The following is an 18646-nucleotide window of genomic DNA, read 5'->3' as shown; positions in this document are numbered from 1 at the left end:
AGTGGGGCTGACACCAGTCCATTTTAAGGTCCACTGAAGAGTCCTCTATTCAATAAGCCAATTTTAGATCCACTGGCATGGATTTGTTGTATCTTTTTAAGTTTCTTATTCAGGGTACCAAGAATTCCTTGCAGACTGTGATGGAAAACCTCATGGTCCTCTGTAAATATTATCCAGCCATCTACATAACTACTCCTTGAGAGCCAGCTTGACAAGATTTTCTACCGATGACCCCAAAATTGCCTGTCAGTGTTTAAAAGGCATTTGGATGATGCCTTTAAAAACACACCATAATTTTTTCTCAGCTCTGCAGTGATCAGGCAGTTGGGACAGATGATAGTTGAAAGTGCCTTCCAACTGGAATAGTCTATTCCATTTCTGTGACATCCTAAATCAGAATTTTATGACTATTACTCACCAAAAACACAGATGAGAAAGAGCAGCAGAACAAGGTACAATGTAACACAATATTTCAGAGCTGTAATACTGACACAAAACAAGAGTCAGAATTTATTTTAAAATGTTTTGAACACTAAAAACCCACACTCACTTTGATCTGAACTTTTTAACATTATAATCTAACGTCTTTATACTTACACTCTTTATACTATGGCACGCATACACCTGTATTACAGATGTCTCCCTAGAATACATCTAAAAACAGGAAAACAAATTGTAAAAATCCACCCTAATCCATCTAAAACATGTAAGTGTTGAGCCCATATTTAAGCTAATACCCATAACTGTTGTATAAGATATGCATCACAGTTTAAAAAATAAAAGGTATGCTGATTTTTTTTTCTCTAAGTTGTTTCCCCAGCTCTCTGGCAAACAGCAGGGAGAAAAGCATCCATGAGTTGAGGCTTCTCTCCATAAGAAAGTTGTAAGGACCTTCCACATATGAGGGGCCTGTCATCAAATCTATCCTCACTCAGCTTGGCCAAAAGAAGCATTTCTAAATTAGCAAATGCTGCTTCACAAGGCGCAGTAAAAGGAAGGTTCAGCAAAACAATTTTTTGACTTTTAAATCCAAGAGCCATGAATCTTTTACAGGGGGGGAAAAAAAATCCTATAATCTTAGGCAGCACTGTCACTACTTCAGCGTAAGGTGGTTTCTTCAAATACTTCACCCTGGTAGTGCCTGTGACATTCAAATTCTCCTCTCCTCTCCTCTCCTCTCCTCTCCTCTCCTCTCCTCTCCTCTCCTCTCCTCTCCTCTCCTCTCCTCTCCTCTCCTCTCCTCTCCTCTCCTCTCCTCTCCTCTCCTCTCCTCTCCTCTCCTCTCCTCTCCTCTCCTCTCCTCTCCTCTCCTCTCCTCTCCTCTCCTCTCCTCTCCTCTCCTCTCCTCTCCTCTCCTCTCCTCTCCTCTCCTCTCCTCTCCTCTCCTCTCCTCAGGATCTAATGTAGTTCTGATGAATCCTGCTCAGTGACAGGTTTACACAGTTCATGTTCAGAAGTTACCTTGGCTAGCGACAGTGATTCATTTTCTGATAAGAAGCTAATTATAAAGGTTTGAAATTTGCAATTGCTCAGCAGAAGGGCAACAGTACTTCTTTTAAACAAAGTCATGCACACTGTATTAGTAAATATATTTAGAATAATAATTATTTCTCCATGTATAGACCCTATTCTGCCCATTCAAAGTAAAATGCTCTCATTGTGCACCATGATCTCAGCCCTGGAATGACTGTCCACCCACCAATAAATAACTGTGCATCAAAAAAATTCTTTAGTACCAAATTTCAAGAAGGAAAATTTTTGTCTTCTTTTCTGGGGGGGTGGGGAAAAAAGTCAAGCAAATTTATTCTTTTCATTTACTTGTATAAACAAGTAACAGAACCACTAGAGAGACCTCATCACAGCAGTGTTATACATATGAAGCACACTAAAAAGACAAATTTGTCCCAGTACATTATTGCAATGGAGAGATTGAGTTTACTATTGGGAGAGTCCCCACAGTACTGGGAAGCTGGACAGAGCAGAAATAAATACTCCCTCTTGTTCCCACAGGCAAGTTTTCTTTTCTCTTCTCCACAACCACCTGAGCACTTTGGCTCCCTACACCACTGCAAAACTCCAGCCCTGCAGCAGTGCCAGATCACAAGTGTGGCTGTTGCTCTTTCCATCACTCTGCACTTCCATCCTGTTATTCTGATGTCCATCACAACCACTTCCTCCCTCCTTCTCCAACTTGTTTTTCTTTCACATCAGATTTTCAGCCCAGTTCACAGTGCAGCCACTGCAACATTTCTACACAGAGAACAGACTGATGCAGAGGCAGCAGGAAGTAGCTAGGAAGGTCCCTCCATCCTACCTATTCACACTGCAGCACCTTCAATGTCTGTGACAAGCAATTATGTTGCAGCACAAGAAACATTTTCAAATCAGGGCTGCACTCACATGTTCTTTTGGATGTGCTAAAAATCTCCATTGCTTCATCCTCTGAGGAAGCAATCCGAAAACAAGTCTCAGTTTAATGTACTGCTAGAATGTGCCTAAGAAGCTGCAAAACAAATAACACTGAAAACTCAAACAAAAACTTGCATGTGCCTAAACAAACATACTAGAAAATTTTTCTAGAAGTCTATTACAACTTGCTGAAGTATTGAAAAAAACTAGAAGAAGGGTGGTCCTATGCATAGTAAGAGACCAACAGGAAGGTGTAGTGGAAGGGCACATTGAGGTCATTAGTTTATTCACAGTGTCCTGCTCCTCTCGGGTGGCAGGCTCCTCGATGTCAAACCCAGAGAACACTTTGCATTTGTCTGACTTTTATCAGTTGACACTCTCTCGGCCTGTGTTGTACACCAGTTTCTCAAGGGAAAAAGAAGAGCTAAGATAAGTACTACCCTAGTGCCCCCCGCTTTTTGAACACAGCTACTTGTCCACAAGACGTACAGAGGTGTCCACAACCTCAAGTCAATGTGGCAGGCACTGAAGACTGGGAGCTATTCTTATCTCGCTGCCCTCTATAAGCACAATGGCCAACCCCGTCTGTTACAGCCTCATACAGCTGTCAGCATTTAAATGCTTTGTAGCCTCCAAATGGGCCAGTCCTACAGTGACAGACTGAATAATAGAAAGATTAGAGGTTGTGTAACTCCATTACAGTATGGAGGTGCTTTGCAATCAGTCAATGTTTCTTTTCACACTCCTGCAGGGAAAAATCCCAGCTCAAGATTTTACTGCTCTTTTGCTGTAAGGCAAATAATTTCTCAGCTCTCCATCATCTCTGGCCCCTGTGTTTATAGCTCCATGCTCTCTCAGGTCCAGCCCACATTGTTTCCTATTGTTTTCCCAAATGATTTAGAAACTTTTGAATCTGAAGAGGAGCTTTGAATGTGCTATGACAGCAAGTCTTAGGAAAGCAGTTCAGATATGGTTCTGCAGTTTTAGGAAATCAATGCACTGCAAGCTTTATTTACTTTATTGAAATACAGTGAATCATTACAGTCAAGTCCCCTATTCTTTACAGCAGGGAAGGACTGAGCCCTTATTCTGTTTACATGCTTATATGACCAATCAAATCAAGATTGGTTAGAGAAAGACAGAAAACCTAATAAAAACTAGAGTACGTCGTGATTTTCCACCATTTATCTTAATTTAAGTAGTTTGTTCTCAAAAGGGAAACACTCTTTCAAGGTCTGGAAAAAAAATAAACAGCTCTTCTACAGAGTTGGTATAGCCTGCATATAATATATATAGGTGGGTAATGTAATAGGTAAGTAGATAGGTAAATATATTAGATAAGGAATATAAAAGCCCATGAATTTTTAGCTTCAACTTTTCTAGAGGCTCACTTTGTGCACTGGACACAGCATTTTCCTTCTGAATGTCCCTGTCTTTTAAAGGGGAGTAAACAAAAACACCCTTTTCCTTTTCCAAAGCAATTTATGAATGAAGTGAGTAGCTCTTTGATCAGATTCAGCTTTCTAACTTGCCCACAGGGGACTAATGATGGCAGTTCTTCATGACTCTATCAATTCCAAATTTGTATTTGACTCATACACATTTATAACTCCCACACCCTCAGCCAGAGATTGCAAAAAATATTGAAAATGAGATGAGCTTTATAACAGGTTTCACAAAGAACAAGTCTTAATGGCACAGGTAAGGATCATTTTGTAATGAGGTATTTCCACCCTGTTCCAATGACTTTTTGACATTTCTTATAGTTACAGGCCCTGGAAATCCTCGGTGTTAAGACATAAAAGGTCAGGACTCTTGAGTTCTAGGCAGGAAAAGGTAGGACATGACAAAACAGGCACAGTCAGATGATAGCCCTCAGCTGTGCTGTGCAGGACCACTACCCACTGACCTAAGCAAGCACCTGAACCTGTCCCTGTTATTTATTTGATTGAAGTGCAAATGATGGCAGAAGAAATTCAAAGGACAGAATAAACTGAAAACTGTAAATGGGGCTGTCTGTGTTCTCCAAAAACTCCCCCAAAAGAGTGGGACAGACATAGCCATAGTTTTCCAGAGCTGTTGCCAGCTGGCCACTGTGAGACACAAGGGTGTGGGGAGCCAGTCACCCCGGCAGAGACAGAGAAGCAGCTCCTGCTCTCATCAGTGGAGAGACACTGCCAGAGAGTGACCTCAAGTGCAAGCCAAGGTCAGGTGCTGGAGCATGACACTGCGGGAAAATGTTCATCCCTGTGAATAGGCAGTGGAGCCCTACAGAGAAGGATTTGGAGACACCTCTGGATGAACAGCTGGATATGATCTGTTTATGTGTGCTTTTAGCCCAGAAACCAACCACACCTTGAGCTGCATCAGAAATGTGGCCAGTAGGTCAAGGGAGGTGATTTTCTCCCTGCTCTGCTCTCGAGATCCTCACCTGGATCCAGGACTGCATCCAGTTCTTTGGTTCCCTGCACAGGAAAGACATTGGGCCTGTTAGAGTGGATCCAGAGGAAGGCACGAAAACAGTCAGAGGGCTGAAGCACCTCTCCTATGCAGACAGGCTGAGAGACTTGGGGTTGTTCAGCCTGGAGAAGAGAAAGCTCCAGGGAGACCTTACTGTGCAAGTTTCAATACTTTAAGAGTCAATATATTAAAAAGATAGAGAGACTTTTTACCAAGGCCTGTAGTGACAAGATGAAGGGCAACAATTTATACTGAAGGAGGGAAGGTTTAGATTAGATGCAAGAAAGAAATTCTTCCCTGTGGGGGTGGTGAGACACTGGCATGGGTTGCCCAGAGAAGCTGTGGATGCCCCACGAACTGGGAATGTTCAAGGCCAGGTTGGATGGGACTTCAACAAAACTGATCTAGTGAAAGGTGTCCCTGTCCATGGCAGGGTGTTGGAAGTACACATCATTAAGGTCCCTTATCCATATGATCCTATGATACAGATATAGAGTTGGCAGCAGCCTATGAATTTTAGACTCAGATCCTCAATTTTCAAAACAAAATCTGTGGGAAAGGCTCTTTCACCAAAATTACAGCTTTTACAAATAAAAAAATTTATTTCAGATCTTCAGGCTGAAAATTGTACGTTCCAGTCTGAAAATGGCAACACTTGATGACAATTCCTCAGGAACTTGTCCACTGTGTGACACCTTCTATTTTCTTTTATGTACTCTAGATATGGCTACATTGCACTTCCAAAAGTTTGAGGTCCTCCTGTCTTCTTGAAAATCCCTGCTTGTAGCAAAACCAGAAATTTATCCACAGAAGAGAACAAAAATGTAAGTTCCCATAACTGCAATCCCTATATAGTATTTTAGTGTAATTTCCAAACAACTACATGTTTGGTTTGTGTTCGGTTTGTTTTTTTTTTCTAAGGCAGTGTAAAAAATTTCAACACCACTGCTACTTTCAAAGTTGCAACAGCAGCAACTTCAACAGGTTAGCAAGTAGCCAAATATATTTTCACTTTGATCATTAAAAACTAGATAAAGCCAATGCACCTGAGAGTGTCTGTTTTTGTAGCAATCACCAATTGGAAAATGAAGGTGTTAGCTCTTTTCCGTTGTACAGCAGGAAACCACCTTCAAAAAACAAGTCTTCCATTTCTAACTGAGAACAAAGCAAGAGAAGACAATCTTGCTAAATCAAGGTTGTCACATCATTAAATGTGCAAAGGGAAGTGAGCAGGAAGAGACAACTAAGACCCAAATAACTATGCAGGAATCAATGGAAAAGATCTGGAAGGAGTAACCACGCTTGGGATATCATAAGAAGAGACAGAAAAAGAGGGAGATCTACAAATCAAATGTACCTTACCAGCACTGCTGTAACACTGAATTTTAGAAGTCCCAGGGTGTTGGATGGGAGAGAAAGGACTACATTGCCTGAGTACATGGACCTGCTGCCTTGGCTACAAAGATCCTCTGGCTCTGCCTGATGACACCACGGCTAGAAATTTTAAGATCTCTCACACTGAGTGATGTGCAAGGGAGTACAAACTTCTGCAGCCAGCAGTCTTGTGGGAGAAAAAAAATAATTAAGAAAGATTTACAATGCCCTTGAGTAAGTAAAGCTAAATAATACGTCTTGATTGAGAGACATTGCTTTCAATACAAAGCCCCCCCAGCCCCTGGCCCTGGTTCAGCAAGACTCAGCAGAACTCCTGCCAACACCAAGCTGCTGCTTCCCGCGGCAGAGCGCGCGTCCTCCGAGGCCGCCTGCTCAGCTGCTTCCCAGCGCCAAAAACGGGGACCATGTGAGCTCCTTGGCAATGCCCTCCCCAGGGATCTCCCACACACATCCCTGCAGCAGCTGAAGCAATACACTGAGTGCTGGAGATCACAAGCCTGCAGAGATCTGCAGCTGCACAGCATCTGCTCAGGTCAGACACCTGAGATGTGGTGTATTATACATATCCCTGCCGTGGAGCCACTGCGGAGGGATGACACCACGTGTTGTCAAATTAAGAAAATATTCCCCCTTCCACACTCCCTGCCTAGCTGAGCTGCCTGACCTGGGAGTTGTATTAAGCTCTTTATCTAATCAATAGAAAGAGAAGCATATCCACAATCTAACTATTTAAGTAACCCAAGGTAACTAAGCTCTCAATTTAAGGCTTCTTAATTAGGTAAATACGGTGATGTCTGTTCTATTTTATCAATAAAGGGAGATAAGCCTATCACTGGTGCCAGCTGATAAGAGCTTCTCTTTGGCTGATGTAGGATAATTTGGACTTTTTACCCTAACAAATAATATTCATTGCACAGTTTTTTCAACAATTTTTTGATTTTTGGCTGCATAAATTACTAGAAAATGAGTCATTCTTGTAAGGACCTGGAATTCTAATGATCAAGAATTGATGCAGATCTTTCAGGTCTAAGTCCTCAAATACAGGTGTGAGCTCTAAGCAGGGCACACTGGGATCACTGCAAATAAGTGCAAAGAGGATCCAAGAAAAATACCTTTGTGTTTGAAACAGCAACCTAATTTTCTAAAAGACGGCACTTTCTTGGATCAGCTCTGAGCTTTTAAAAACTTGATAATCAGAGACTATTAGTTCTCTGGAACTTTAGATAATCTGCTTTGTGAGCTTTTTTTTTTTTTTAATATCTTGAAATCCACTTCCTCAAGGCTTTTGTGAGGTAAGAGTAGGAGCTTTAATATTCGCTAGCAATTTAATTTCTGTGCACAATAGGAAGGGAGCATGATGCTAGAATCCCACCATGAAAGGAAATCCTGTAAAGGTTAGCATGTGTTCCAAACTCGAAGCTAGCAGTTACCAAATCACTCAGCATGTCCCATGCTGATAGAGAAGTCTCTGCCAGGGGAGAAAGTGACCGTGTATGCTATCTTGAAGAAATCTATTTATAATCCTCTTTACTCTGCAAGAATGAAACTCATCCTGTCTTCTTCCCAAATGAATATAAGACAGTGTTCATGGGCAATCCTGAAGTCTTCCCTTCCTCTGGTATAAATGCTCAAAGCATAGCAGCAGTGGTCCAAATAACACCTCAGTGCCATGGGGAGCACCTTTAAGGGGAGAAACTTCCAATTCTTAGTCAAACCAAGGCTTCACAGCTGAGGTTGCCAAGAAAAACATTGTTGAAATACTTCAAGGTTCTTTTCTGATTCACTTACCCACATTAAATAACATCTAACACCACAAGTGACTTCAGTGAAACCAATGGGCACCATACACAGCAACACAGCAAAGGAGGAGCAACTGGGAAACCTGAGGCTACAGTTTATTAACCGATCCTTTGCCGTGAGGCAACAATCTAGTGTGTCCAATTTAAACTCACTCACTCTGCCGCTGAAGCTGCTACTTTTTCTCTTACAAATCTCAGAACCTTTTTATTCATCAAATCAGTTTTCACATCAATAGCTTCTTACAGTGAATCTCACTGTATTTGCAAACATAAATTGCATGACAATTTTGAGAGGCACAGCCCTTTTTTCTATCAAATTTACATAATGAAAGAGCAAGTAATATACCTGATATATATAAGTACTATACTAATATATATCAGTCACTAAGCAGGCAGCAAAATGTGTAAGAGAAATCTCTTCTGTTCAGACATTGCTTCTGGACTCTGATCACCATTATTACTATTAGGCCAAAGTCACTGCTAAAATACTTCCAGGAATAACTAATCCATGTTAAATAAGCAAAGATGAGATTTTTTTATCCCTTTATTGACAGAGTGTAAGACTTGCAAATTGTTCCTAAGGGGCAGCAGAAGACCACATTCCTCAGGGAAGACTAAAACTACTTTTTTCAGTTATGATCCACCAAAGAAAAAAGATACTTCTAAGTGCTTAGCTGCCACCAAGATCTCTGCAGAAGCAAAGACTTTCATACTTTTAAACCAGGGCATTAAATAAAAAAAATACAAAAAATTGGCAGTCCCCAAAAGATGGACAGACGTCACACTCTGGTATTTCGTATCTTGGGAACACACTTGATTAAAGAATTAAATTCCTTCTAGGTAAACAAGATTTAGTTGGCTTTAAATCAAGGTTCGATTATAATGTCTGTAACAATACAATTCTTATTAATAATGATAGCTCTAATTGCAGTATTCACTATCCTCTTCCAAACCCAGCTAGACAGCCTCCTGGAGACAAAGAATTTTGATTAAATGCCTTATGTAGTTCAATTTTCCTCTCAGCTACACATGCAGAGCTCCCACTTGAAGTGGTACAGATGTTTCTGAAAGTGGGACCAGAGAAACAACATCCTCCTGTACTCATCTGGCACAAAGTGCTTGCACAAGGCTGATGTTCATCCAGTCATGCTCATAGACACACAGATGACACTCTGTAAAGTTATTCTGCATTTATGTTAGTCTTTTTGAGAGTATGTCAGTATAGACAAATCTCTGGGTATTACTATGTACACTTAAGGCTGGGTTGATTTTGATCCCAGAAAAATAGGCAGATCTTTTTGGCAACAGTTATTTCAAGTGAATTGTATTACATTTCTATTGTGTTAAATGGAAAATAGTGTTTTTAATCATGATAAATCAAGCATATTCTATGAATTACTGTTCATCTATATCTATGCAGTATGCTTATGTTATATAAAAAGCTTTCAACTTCACAGACGTAACCATAATTCTCAACACAACACCACTGCCAAAGCTAAAGAAACAATATAAAGTAATTCCGGCAATATACGGGAAAAGAAGATGATATGAATTTGTCCTCAGACCACTAGGAAAAGAACAATTAATCATTTGTTCTGCTTTAAATAAAAGCCTGTTTCTTAAAACAGAATGTGTTTCTACAGTTCAACTGAAATAAATGGAGTAGTATTCATTCATTTCAACATGGAATTTCACTTTAAGCATTAAAAACATAATAAAAAAATCAACTTCTCAGTATTGAAATATTGAAGTATAGAGGGCGGTGCTGGGCTCTTCTCCCTGGGATCCAGGACATGTGGGAAGGGTTCCAAGCTGCTCCAGGGGAGGTTTAGACTGGACATTAGGCAGAATTTCTTCACTGAGTGGGGGGTCCAACACTGGAGAGGTAGTTGATCCCCCAAATCTGTCAGTGTATAAGAGGCATTTAGACAATGACCTCCACAACGCATTTTAACTTTTCGTCAGCCCTGAAGTCGTCGGACAGTTGGAAGAGATGATCATTTTAGATCACTTCCAACTGAAATATTATGTTCTATTGGAAATCTATTTAGTGTAATTTTGGGGTCATAGTCCTAGCCTAAAAAGTCTATGAAAATTCTTCTGAGAGAAGTCCAGTTTAATAAATAATTAATTGTTTACCATGTCTTTATAGTCTCACTCAAGTCAGTTACAGCACATTAGAAACACTAGTTATTATCAGCTCCTTAAAAAGGGTAATTGTGTTATAATCAGAGTTTTACAGGTGGCCAAGGAGGAGGATGAAGAGGTTAAGAATTCAGCTCTGCCACAAGCTACATGGGACAACACAAGAGAATGTCAACTCTGAATAACTTGGGCAAAAAAAAGCTGCCCTGTCATTATCATAAGCAGATTTAGATTAGTACACACAAAGCTGGTGTGAAGGCACACCATCATCCAGCAGGAGGGCCAGGAATGGGATTCAGCTTCCTGGAGTGCAGGTTTTACCTCACAGTCTTCAGACAGAGCACATCCCTCTGCAGTGGAGGTTTTGTTGAGGGGTATTTCTAACTGAGAGTCACGTTTTGTACCATCTTCATAAATCTTTGAAAATTCTACACTGCTAATTCCCATCGCCAGAGTCAACAAATTTAAATCACAGGAAACAAAACTGCAGAAAATGCCTTAATTCCTTTTACGCACTCCAGGATTAATGAGTTTGTTTGTACTATTGTCAGTAGTCCAATGTAACCCAAAGACCCAATCAAGATTAGGTCACCATTACAACCGGCATGAAGAAGGAGGCAGTTCATACCCCAAACTGCCTGCACTATCTCTACAGGAGGCAGACAAAGTACAGCTATCATTTTGCAGATGGAAAACAGAAGGAGTAAGCAGACTGCCAAAGGCTTTGAGAAGCTTGCTCAAGGAAATCCGTGACAAAAAACATGACATAAACCAGTGCTGCTGCAAATGCATCTCAGTGCCAGTGCTCTGCCTTATCAATTAATCCCATTACAGTAATATTATGTCAGGTAAATTTTGAGACTCAACATGGACGCTGGAAGCTAAGAAGAAATTATTATATTTGTTAACAAAGATAAGCATACAGGAATCTGACCACATTTTTCCATCATATACTAAGATTGGGACTTGGTTTCATGTTCTATCACAGTCCCCCTATTTAATCTTCTGCAATTACCCAGACATCTATTTGTGTACTTAAATCAGGCTGTGCAAAGCTGAAAACTTAGCAGGTGATTTACAGGACCAAAGTTAGGCACTAAGGCGTCTTATGAAAGGGCAATTAGGTACTTCTGAAGGGTAATCCAAACATCCTGCTCTAATTGTAAAGCAGCAGAGAATTACTCCTAAGGGGAAAAAAAAAAATTAAAAACAATCTCCTTAAACGAAGAAGTCCTTTCTAAATTGCTCCCTAGTGAGATTGCACCTTAACTCCTGCTGCCACTGGAACTTAGGTCTGTTCCTTAAGGCACCACAATGCTTTTGGGAATCACAGCACACTGTACCCTGAGATTATGCATCGAGGAGTGAAAGAGGAAAAGCTGCCACATGTAACAGCCTAATAGCTGGAGTGCTGACAGCAGAAGTGTAAAACTCAATCACAGTTCTCCTTCATCTTGAGGAGATTCCAGTTCTCACTTCCCACTCCTCCAGAACATGTAGGGTTGTCAGACTAGAAACTACCCTGCTGAATCTCTACCTTGGTGATGAATCATAAAATCCTGGAGGACGAATAGACAGAACTCTAAAGCTCTGCCAAACATCTGGGGTTCCAGCCATTGGTCCTCTCTGGACTTTTCCTGCATCATGGACCACCAGGACAAGTCATACAGACAGCTTACTCCTAAAAACTGGAGGTTGCTCCAGGTCTTTGACTTCTGCAGTGCCAGCAGTCCCTTCCTGTCCATGCTCTCTGCCACCACTCCCATCACATGGTAAATGCATGCCTACGAGAGCAAAGGTAAGAGGGGAAATAAGGCACTATAGAGCCCACAGCCCACCCCTCACTGGAAAAATAGCCCTTCAGGACCAACCATGCTTGTGCTAAGGAGCTGTACCACCACAGTGTGTGTTGGTATGACAGCAGAAGCCACTGCAAGAAGTTACATGGCCTGCCCATCACATGGGAAAATCACAGAATTAAAAAATATATTGAAATAATCCCCAAAGACAGGGATTGCACTACAACTCCTTCCATATCCCTGCATGAGAGCCTGCACCAAAAACTCACCCTCTTGCCTGCTCCTTTCCTTGTCCATAGCTCTTGCACTCTTCTCTGCTCAGCGTCCCAAGCTAAACTGGAGGGAGTGGGAAGTTTCAGCTTTCTTCCCCCCAGGAGTATGTAATGGTTGTAGATCAGGATGTGGCAGGGAGAGTTATGACCCCCTTCTATTGCAAGAGCCAGCTGGGGATAGGTTTGCCATGTCTGAAGCAACTGTTCAGTTATTACGCATCAAGTGGGCTCCCATAAGCTTGGCTCTGTGTTTTTGGCTCTCTGCTCTGCTTGATCCTGGATTCAGAGCTGTGCTCAAAGCACTCCAGCGAGGTCAGGCTTTTCTGGGGATCCAAACAATCTCTGGATCTTGATGGAGTCCAGTCACTGCATGGTTCCCTCACCTCCCATAACATAACACCTCCTCACAGGTATCTGTGCCCAGCTCCAGAGTGTCACATAGGCTAAATATGGAGATAACTTTAGAGTTTAACATGCTCTACAATATTAAGCAGCTCTAAAAAGCAGTATTTCTGGATCATTTCCTTGCACCTAGGTGTCTTAGTTTTTCCTAACTCCCATTCTAGATGCCAAGCCAGAGGTTCTGGATTTCTCTGCAGATTTGCCTATAACTTAGCTACCCAATTTCTAAAGCAGGACTCGGAGGAGTGTTGTGAGGATAAGTATTAAGTACATTGAGGCCTAACAAGATCACATAAATAAGACAGAGATCATTCCAAGATAAATACCAGGCACATCCAGAATCTCATCAGTACAAAAAAACCCTGTACTGGATCCAGATAAAACTGTTTTAAACTAAAACTCAACACTTACATGTCATCTTACCCACATGCTTTATAGATCGCTGGAAGGAAACACTTTATCCACTAACCATGGGCTCAGTTTAAAAACACCACCACCAGAGACTGCTGGCACCAGCAGTGGAACTGAGGTGATGAGCTTCCCCTGATATCTGTTCTAATCTGGGAGTCAAGAGAGGTTGCATAGCACCAGCAGCAAGATCTATGGAGAAAGCACAGTGTACACTAGAGATTGATTTAATGAGTTTATTTTATAAAGTCTTTTATGTCAAAGCCAACTTACAACAGCCTCATCTAAGACACTATCTAATATCAATAGGAGTATTCAGCATCATGTTATCTTCTCACATTTACCATTCACACTCTCTGAAGTTATCCAGAAAAAATGTGCTTTGTGGGAGCCACCAGGCTCAATTTTTTTTTTTTTTGCCTATTTCAGTTCTGACATTTAAATTTATCTTGAACCAACTAGGGGTGGGAGGTGACAATTTTATTTCATAAAACCTTCTGAAGTTTGGACAGGAAGAGAAACATATCTTTCAGCATCTTCACAAAAATAATTTCAAAACATCTCTTTTCATATCGAAGTTACAGAGAAATGTCTGTAAGAGCTGAGACTGGAATGGGAGATCCATGTGCTTAACATCTTCTAATTCAAACTAGAAATTCTCATTAGATCAAACTACTCTGAATATATAAATGTGTATATGGGAGCTTAAACCCAGACAACCTTCACTTTGAGCCAGTGCACTAACTCCCATATTACCTTCTAAATGGTGCTATTATTGAAATGATATAAAAAGTTTACTGAAAATACAAACAGTTCTACTTCGTTAGTTGTATTTAGTGGAAAATGTTCCCATCTTGATCCAGTCATAAGACACAAGTACAAAGCTGAAGGAAAGCAACATTTACCAGAGAGAACCTTCCTATCACCCTGAACACTAGAGGAAAACATTACCTCCCTATCTAGGCCCAGATCGGAAGCTTCAATCCCTACATAACCTGCATGTTAGCTTCTTAAGGAAACTATCGCATAAAATGGCAGCTTTTGAAGTGAACTTCCCAGTTGGAGACTCAGACTGCAGAGATTTTTGCATCCTTCTGACAACTTACATAACTACATACAAAGCGTAACACCATAAACTGATTTAAAGAACATTTTCTTCTTCAGCATAAGCAGCTCCATTAACCAGCTCGCCACTTAAGATTAACACAAGTCCATAAAACAGGTGTTTAAACAGACCTTGTATTGATCTCTTCAATCTGGAATGAATTTTACTGCCAATACATGGACACATGCTTTTAAGATATATATAATCATTAATTGTGTGTGTCAAGATCAGAGGCTGTAAAAATATGAACCCAGCATTTTGACTGTTTCACGCTCAATTTCATTAGCTAATAAAATGGCTTAATGAATCAGGTCTGCAGCTTCTTCTGCAAAGCTCTCACCATTGAACGCTATCCATGGCAAATCTGCCAGCATGCACATGTAGCTGCTGTAGCCTGAAAAGCTCAGCTAGAAGTGAAATAGGCAGGAAACCCATCCAAACATTATCCAATGGATTATGAGTGACAGAACAAAACAAAAATACAACAGACGTCTGAAATGGGAAATCACTCTCGAATGTGAAGCAGCTGGTATAAAGAGAACATCCAGAACACGCCTTACCTGTGTAGTGCACCACACATGTCTGACCCTTCTTTGGGAATGTCCGTCCTGTCAAAATTATAAGAGGTTATTCTTTTACTTTTTTCTGATTGACCTGGCTATGCAAATTTATCTTTTAAGAGGAAAATGCTGAACTGGGATCTGATATTAGCCATCTGGTTACTTTAGGATACCTGAGACATCCACATGACAGCTGTAGGTATAAATGGCTCCTCATACAACTTGGAGCACAAGTCTTATGAGGAGCAGCTGAGGGAACTGGGTGTGTTTAGCCTGGAGAAATGGAGGCTCAGGGGGGTCCTTATTGCTCTCTACAACTCCCTGACAGGAGGTTGTAGTGAAGCAGGGATCAGTCTCTTCTCCCAGAGAACAAGTGGAGGGTGAGAATGAGGGGGAAAGTGAGGGGAAATAGCCTCAAGTTGCACTGGGTTAGGTCTAGATTGGATATTGGGAAACATTTTTTCACAGAAGAGGTTCTAAAGTATCAGGTTGTAAAACACTGACTGCCCAGGCAAGTGGTGGAGTCACAATCCTTCCAAATGTTCAGAAAACACATGCATGGAGCATCTGAAGACATGGTTTAATGGTGAACATGGGGGTGGTGCTGGGTTGACAGTTGGACTTGATGATCTTAGAAGTCTCTTCCAACCTTACCAACCCCATGATTCTATGTGTTACCAAATTGCTAATATGTGAGACAGGAATGGGATGGTTTAGGGTAAAAGGTCCCAGTTTGGCTGCTATTTAGCTCTTAGACCAAGTAATACTTTTCTTAGATAACTCTCCCTATATATGTGTGCACTACATATGCATTTACATTCTGTAAGTGCAAAATGAGAGTCAAAACTTCATGGATTATAACTTTTAATAATTCTCAGAATGTTTTTGCTATGATTTTTCTAATAAAATCTCAGTCTGACATTGTGAGAAAATCCATTTGTATTCACATCTCTAATGCCTTTCACTCAAAGACAGCTCTGTGAGGGCATCTTTAATTAGCAGGGATAGGTTTTACAGAAATTTTCACAGACAAAAGCAGTTTAATTTTGTAGCATCAAGCAACAGTAAAGCAGTAGTACACTGAGTTCTTTTAAGAGCCTGGTAGCTCCTCCAAAAATGTTCATACTGAAAGGAAAGAAAGCTTAAATTATTTGCTTGACACTGGGAAATGAAATTACCATTTCCGTTTTACCTATTCTAGGTACTGCCAAAGGTACTAAAAGCTAAGGGATGACTCTCAGGGTCAATGATGTGCCAATGGTGTATAAAAGGTTCAAGGCTGGCCAGGGGAGTGCCCAGGTTCAGAAGAACTTAAAAATATCAATTAGATTCATTATTAAAGAACATCCTTGAGAGAAAGTTAAAAACTCGGGATCGAGTTAGGCTACCCACAGAACCTGTGGATGCCCCATCCCGGGAAATGTTCAAGGTCAGGCTGGATGGGGCTTGGAGCAAACTGGTCTACTGGAAGGTGCCCCTGCCCATGTCAGGGAGGTTGCAACAAGATGATCTTTAAGGTCCCTTCCAACCAAACCATTCTATGATTCTATGAAACTGAGGTTCATTTCTTAGCTGGCTTTCTGGCTCTTTGGTCAGAATTAACATGATAACAAGTTCTGCATTACAGGGTGCTTCACAGGATATAAACCAGCAGGTAACACATAAGCTATGGCCTTAGGGCTCACATGCCAAAACCACCAGCATAAATGGCAGAGGGCAGGATAATATGATGAACCAAGATTTACAACACAAAAATTGAGAAAGTGGTGCTTCCAAGTGCCACCTGAACATCCTCATCCATTGGCTTAGCTGGCTGGACTATCCCTAGCTGCATGTTGCACAAAATGTAGCAGGTATCTAGTAAGAGCACCATGGTTTGCTAAAGTGAGATTCATCTCTTTTAAATTCACAGCCATCTAAACCACAGGCAACTATCGTATGCCAGTCTCCTGGGCTTCCTCTATTGACAGCAAAGAATTAGCAGTGCTTTGAGAGAACGCCAGACTATCCAGAGAAAGGCAAGACAAATTGTTCTCTGGAGATAGCCACAGAGAAAACCCAGAAGACTACTTTAGATTAGCGAGCTAACCTGAGAAAAGTTATGTGAGATGAATCCTACCCCCAGTAAAACAGGTATTATTAAAATGATCCACAATTATACAGAGATCTGAGAAAAGCAGTTTCAGACATTATGGACACACACTCTCCAGTGTGAGGGCACCACCAGCAAAGCCAATGAACCTACATAATTTCACATCAAAGCCAAATTAAAAGCAGAGATTTGCAAGACCACTGACTCACTGTGGCTTAAGACAGTGCTTAAAGTCAGCTGATTTTGATTAAGACTTGCAACCAAGAGAACTAATCCATATAGCCTTATTTGGAGTCACATATTACTTACAATAGTAGCCTTGATCTATTTAATAGATAGAAAGTACTACGAGGTAGTTCCACACTCCTTCCTGCTCCCAACTCAGCACCATTACTTATGTGGGTATAAGTATTCTTCTTTTACATCTGTGCAACCAAGAGAAGAATTCGATCTCTAGAGCTAAACAGCACAGAGGAGAAGCCAATTTAAAAGCATACACAAAGAAAAGAAACACACTGGGCCAAGAAACTTAATCTGTGTTCAACTTGAACGAATTATTTATGCTTGTATATCAGCCAACAATGAATCTAGCCTATTATATAGCTACATATGTATGCTAGAAATCACATTCTCTTTAAAAAACCCAAAACACAAAAACCTTACAGAATTATATTATTATGCCAAGGAAGAGCAGAACACCGTGAATTTGCTCTCGAAAGCCAAGCGTGCGCCAAGGAGAGGTGACTGCCACCCGGGCTGCACATCAGCCCTCGCCAGCATCCCACGCTGGACCGGGAGGCGGCGGTGCCTTGGCGGGGGATGCTGGCACGAACGGCCGGTGCCCCGGCGAGGCCGGGCTCGCTACCGGGGAAAGTTTGGGCTCCCCGCCGGGCGGCGGCTCTGACCCTGCGCTCGGGCTGTGCAGCTGTCAGCGGATGCCACAGAAACCCCGGGCCCCTCGCCGCCCCTGCCGCCGCCGCGACCCCGGTCGGCCGCCTGGCCGCGCTCCGCCTCTCCCGCATCGGGGGATCGTGCCCGCGGAGCTGCAGGGGCGGCCGTGCCTCCCCTCCCGCCCCCGCCGCCTCCCCGCACCGCGCTGCCCGCTCCGCCGCCGGCGGGGACGCGGCTCCCCCGCTCCCGGAGCCGCCGGGTGCCCGGTCGGACCGGGCGCCCCCGTCCCCGCGCCGCAGAGCTGCTCCCCCCACGGCCTCGTACCGTCTCCCGGAGAGATGGTCTCGATCTCCACCCCCATGGCTACACCGGCTCGACTCAGCCCCGCTCCCCGGCGCGGCCGGACCCCCAGTGCGGGCAGTGCCCCTGGGCGGCCGCGGGCAGGGGCCGCCCCGGCTGCCCGTCAGCGCCCGCAGCCAATGCGGGGCAGGGGCGGGGAGCACGGGGAGGGGAGGGGAGGGGTCCGCCCGCCCCCGCTCCGAGCGCCCGGGGGCCGCGGGGAGTAGGGGAGCCTTTGCGGCGGGGGTATCCCCCGCCGGCATCGCTCCCTACCCCAGGGCCGTGCGAGGGATGCTGCTGCCATCCCCCGGGCAGGGCTCGCTTTAACGATGGTGCCCAGCGGAGCGCTCCTTCCCCCGGGGGTCTCGGCGGCTTTTGCCCCCCGTGTGACCGTACCCCCTTGGGGACTCCGAGCGGCGGAGGGCTCAGGGCGTGTGCGGGAGCGGGGGGTACCCGTGGGGTACTGCTGCGGGCGCGCCGGGCAGGCAGGGAGACCAAGCTCCGCGCTTCAAACCGTCCAGACACCAGGACGCGGCTGAGTGCGAGTGAAGGGTCGGCATTTCCCGTCAG

General features: G+C 43.0%; 1 protein-coding gene across 2 annotated transcripts in view; it reads right to left on the bottom strand.

Annotated features, from left to right (window-relative positions):
* Nucleotides 1-18172, bottom strand: part of FKBP1B (FKBP prolyl isomerase 1B) — a 52327-nt gene extending 34155 nt beyond the window's left edge. Inside the window, exons 1-2 of one of the 2 annotated variants that reach the window (XM_066180568.1) lie at nt 18062-18171; nt 14755-14802 (exon numbers count right to left, since the gene is read on the bottom strand). In XM_066180568.1, the coding sequence (XP_066036665.1) occupies nt 14755-14802; nt 18062-18098 (85 nt within the window). In that variant the 5' untranslated portion in view covers nt 18099-18171. Of the gene's footprint in view, nt 1-14754; nt 14803-18061 lie in introns of both variants that reach the window. The other variant, XM_066180569.1, reaches the window with a different exon arrangement.
* Between the last annotated feature and the right edge of the window lie 474 nt (nt 18173-18646).

This window comes from Chamaea fasciata, unplaced genomic scaffold (genome assembly GCF_029207755.1).
Source record: "Chamaea fasciata isolate MVZ Bird 193981 ecotype frontalis unplaced genomic scaffold, bChaFas1.0.hap1 SCAF_3, whole genome shotgun sequence".
NCBI classification, from domain to species: domain Eukaryota; kingdom Metazoa; phylum Chordata; class Aves; order Passeriformes; family Sylviidae; genus Chamaea; species Chamaea fasciata.
The sequence above is the reverse complement of the archived record's forward strand: the minus strand, read 5'-3'. Positions and strand labels throughout refer to the sequence as shown.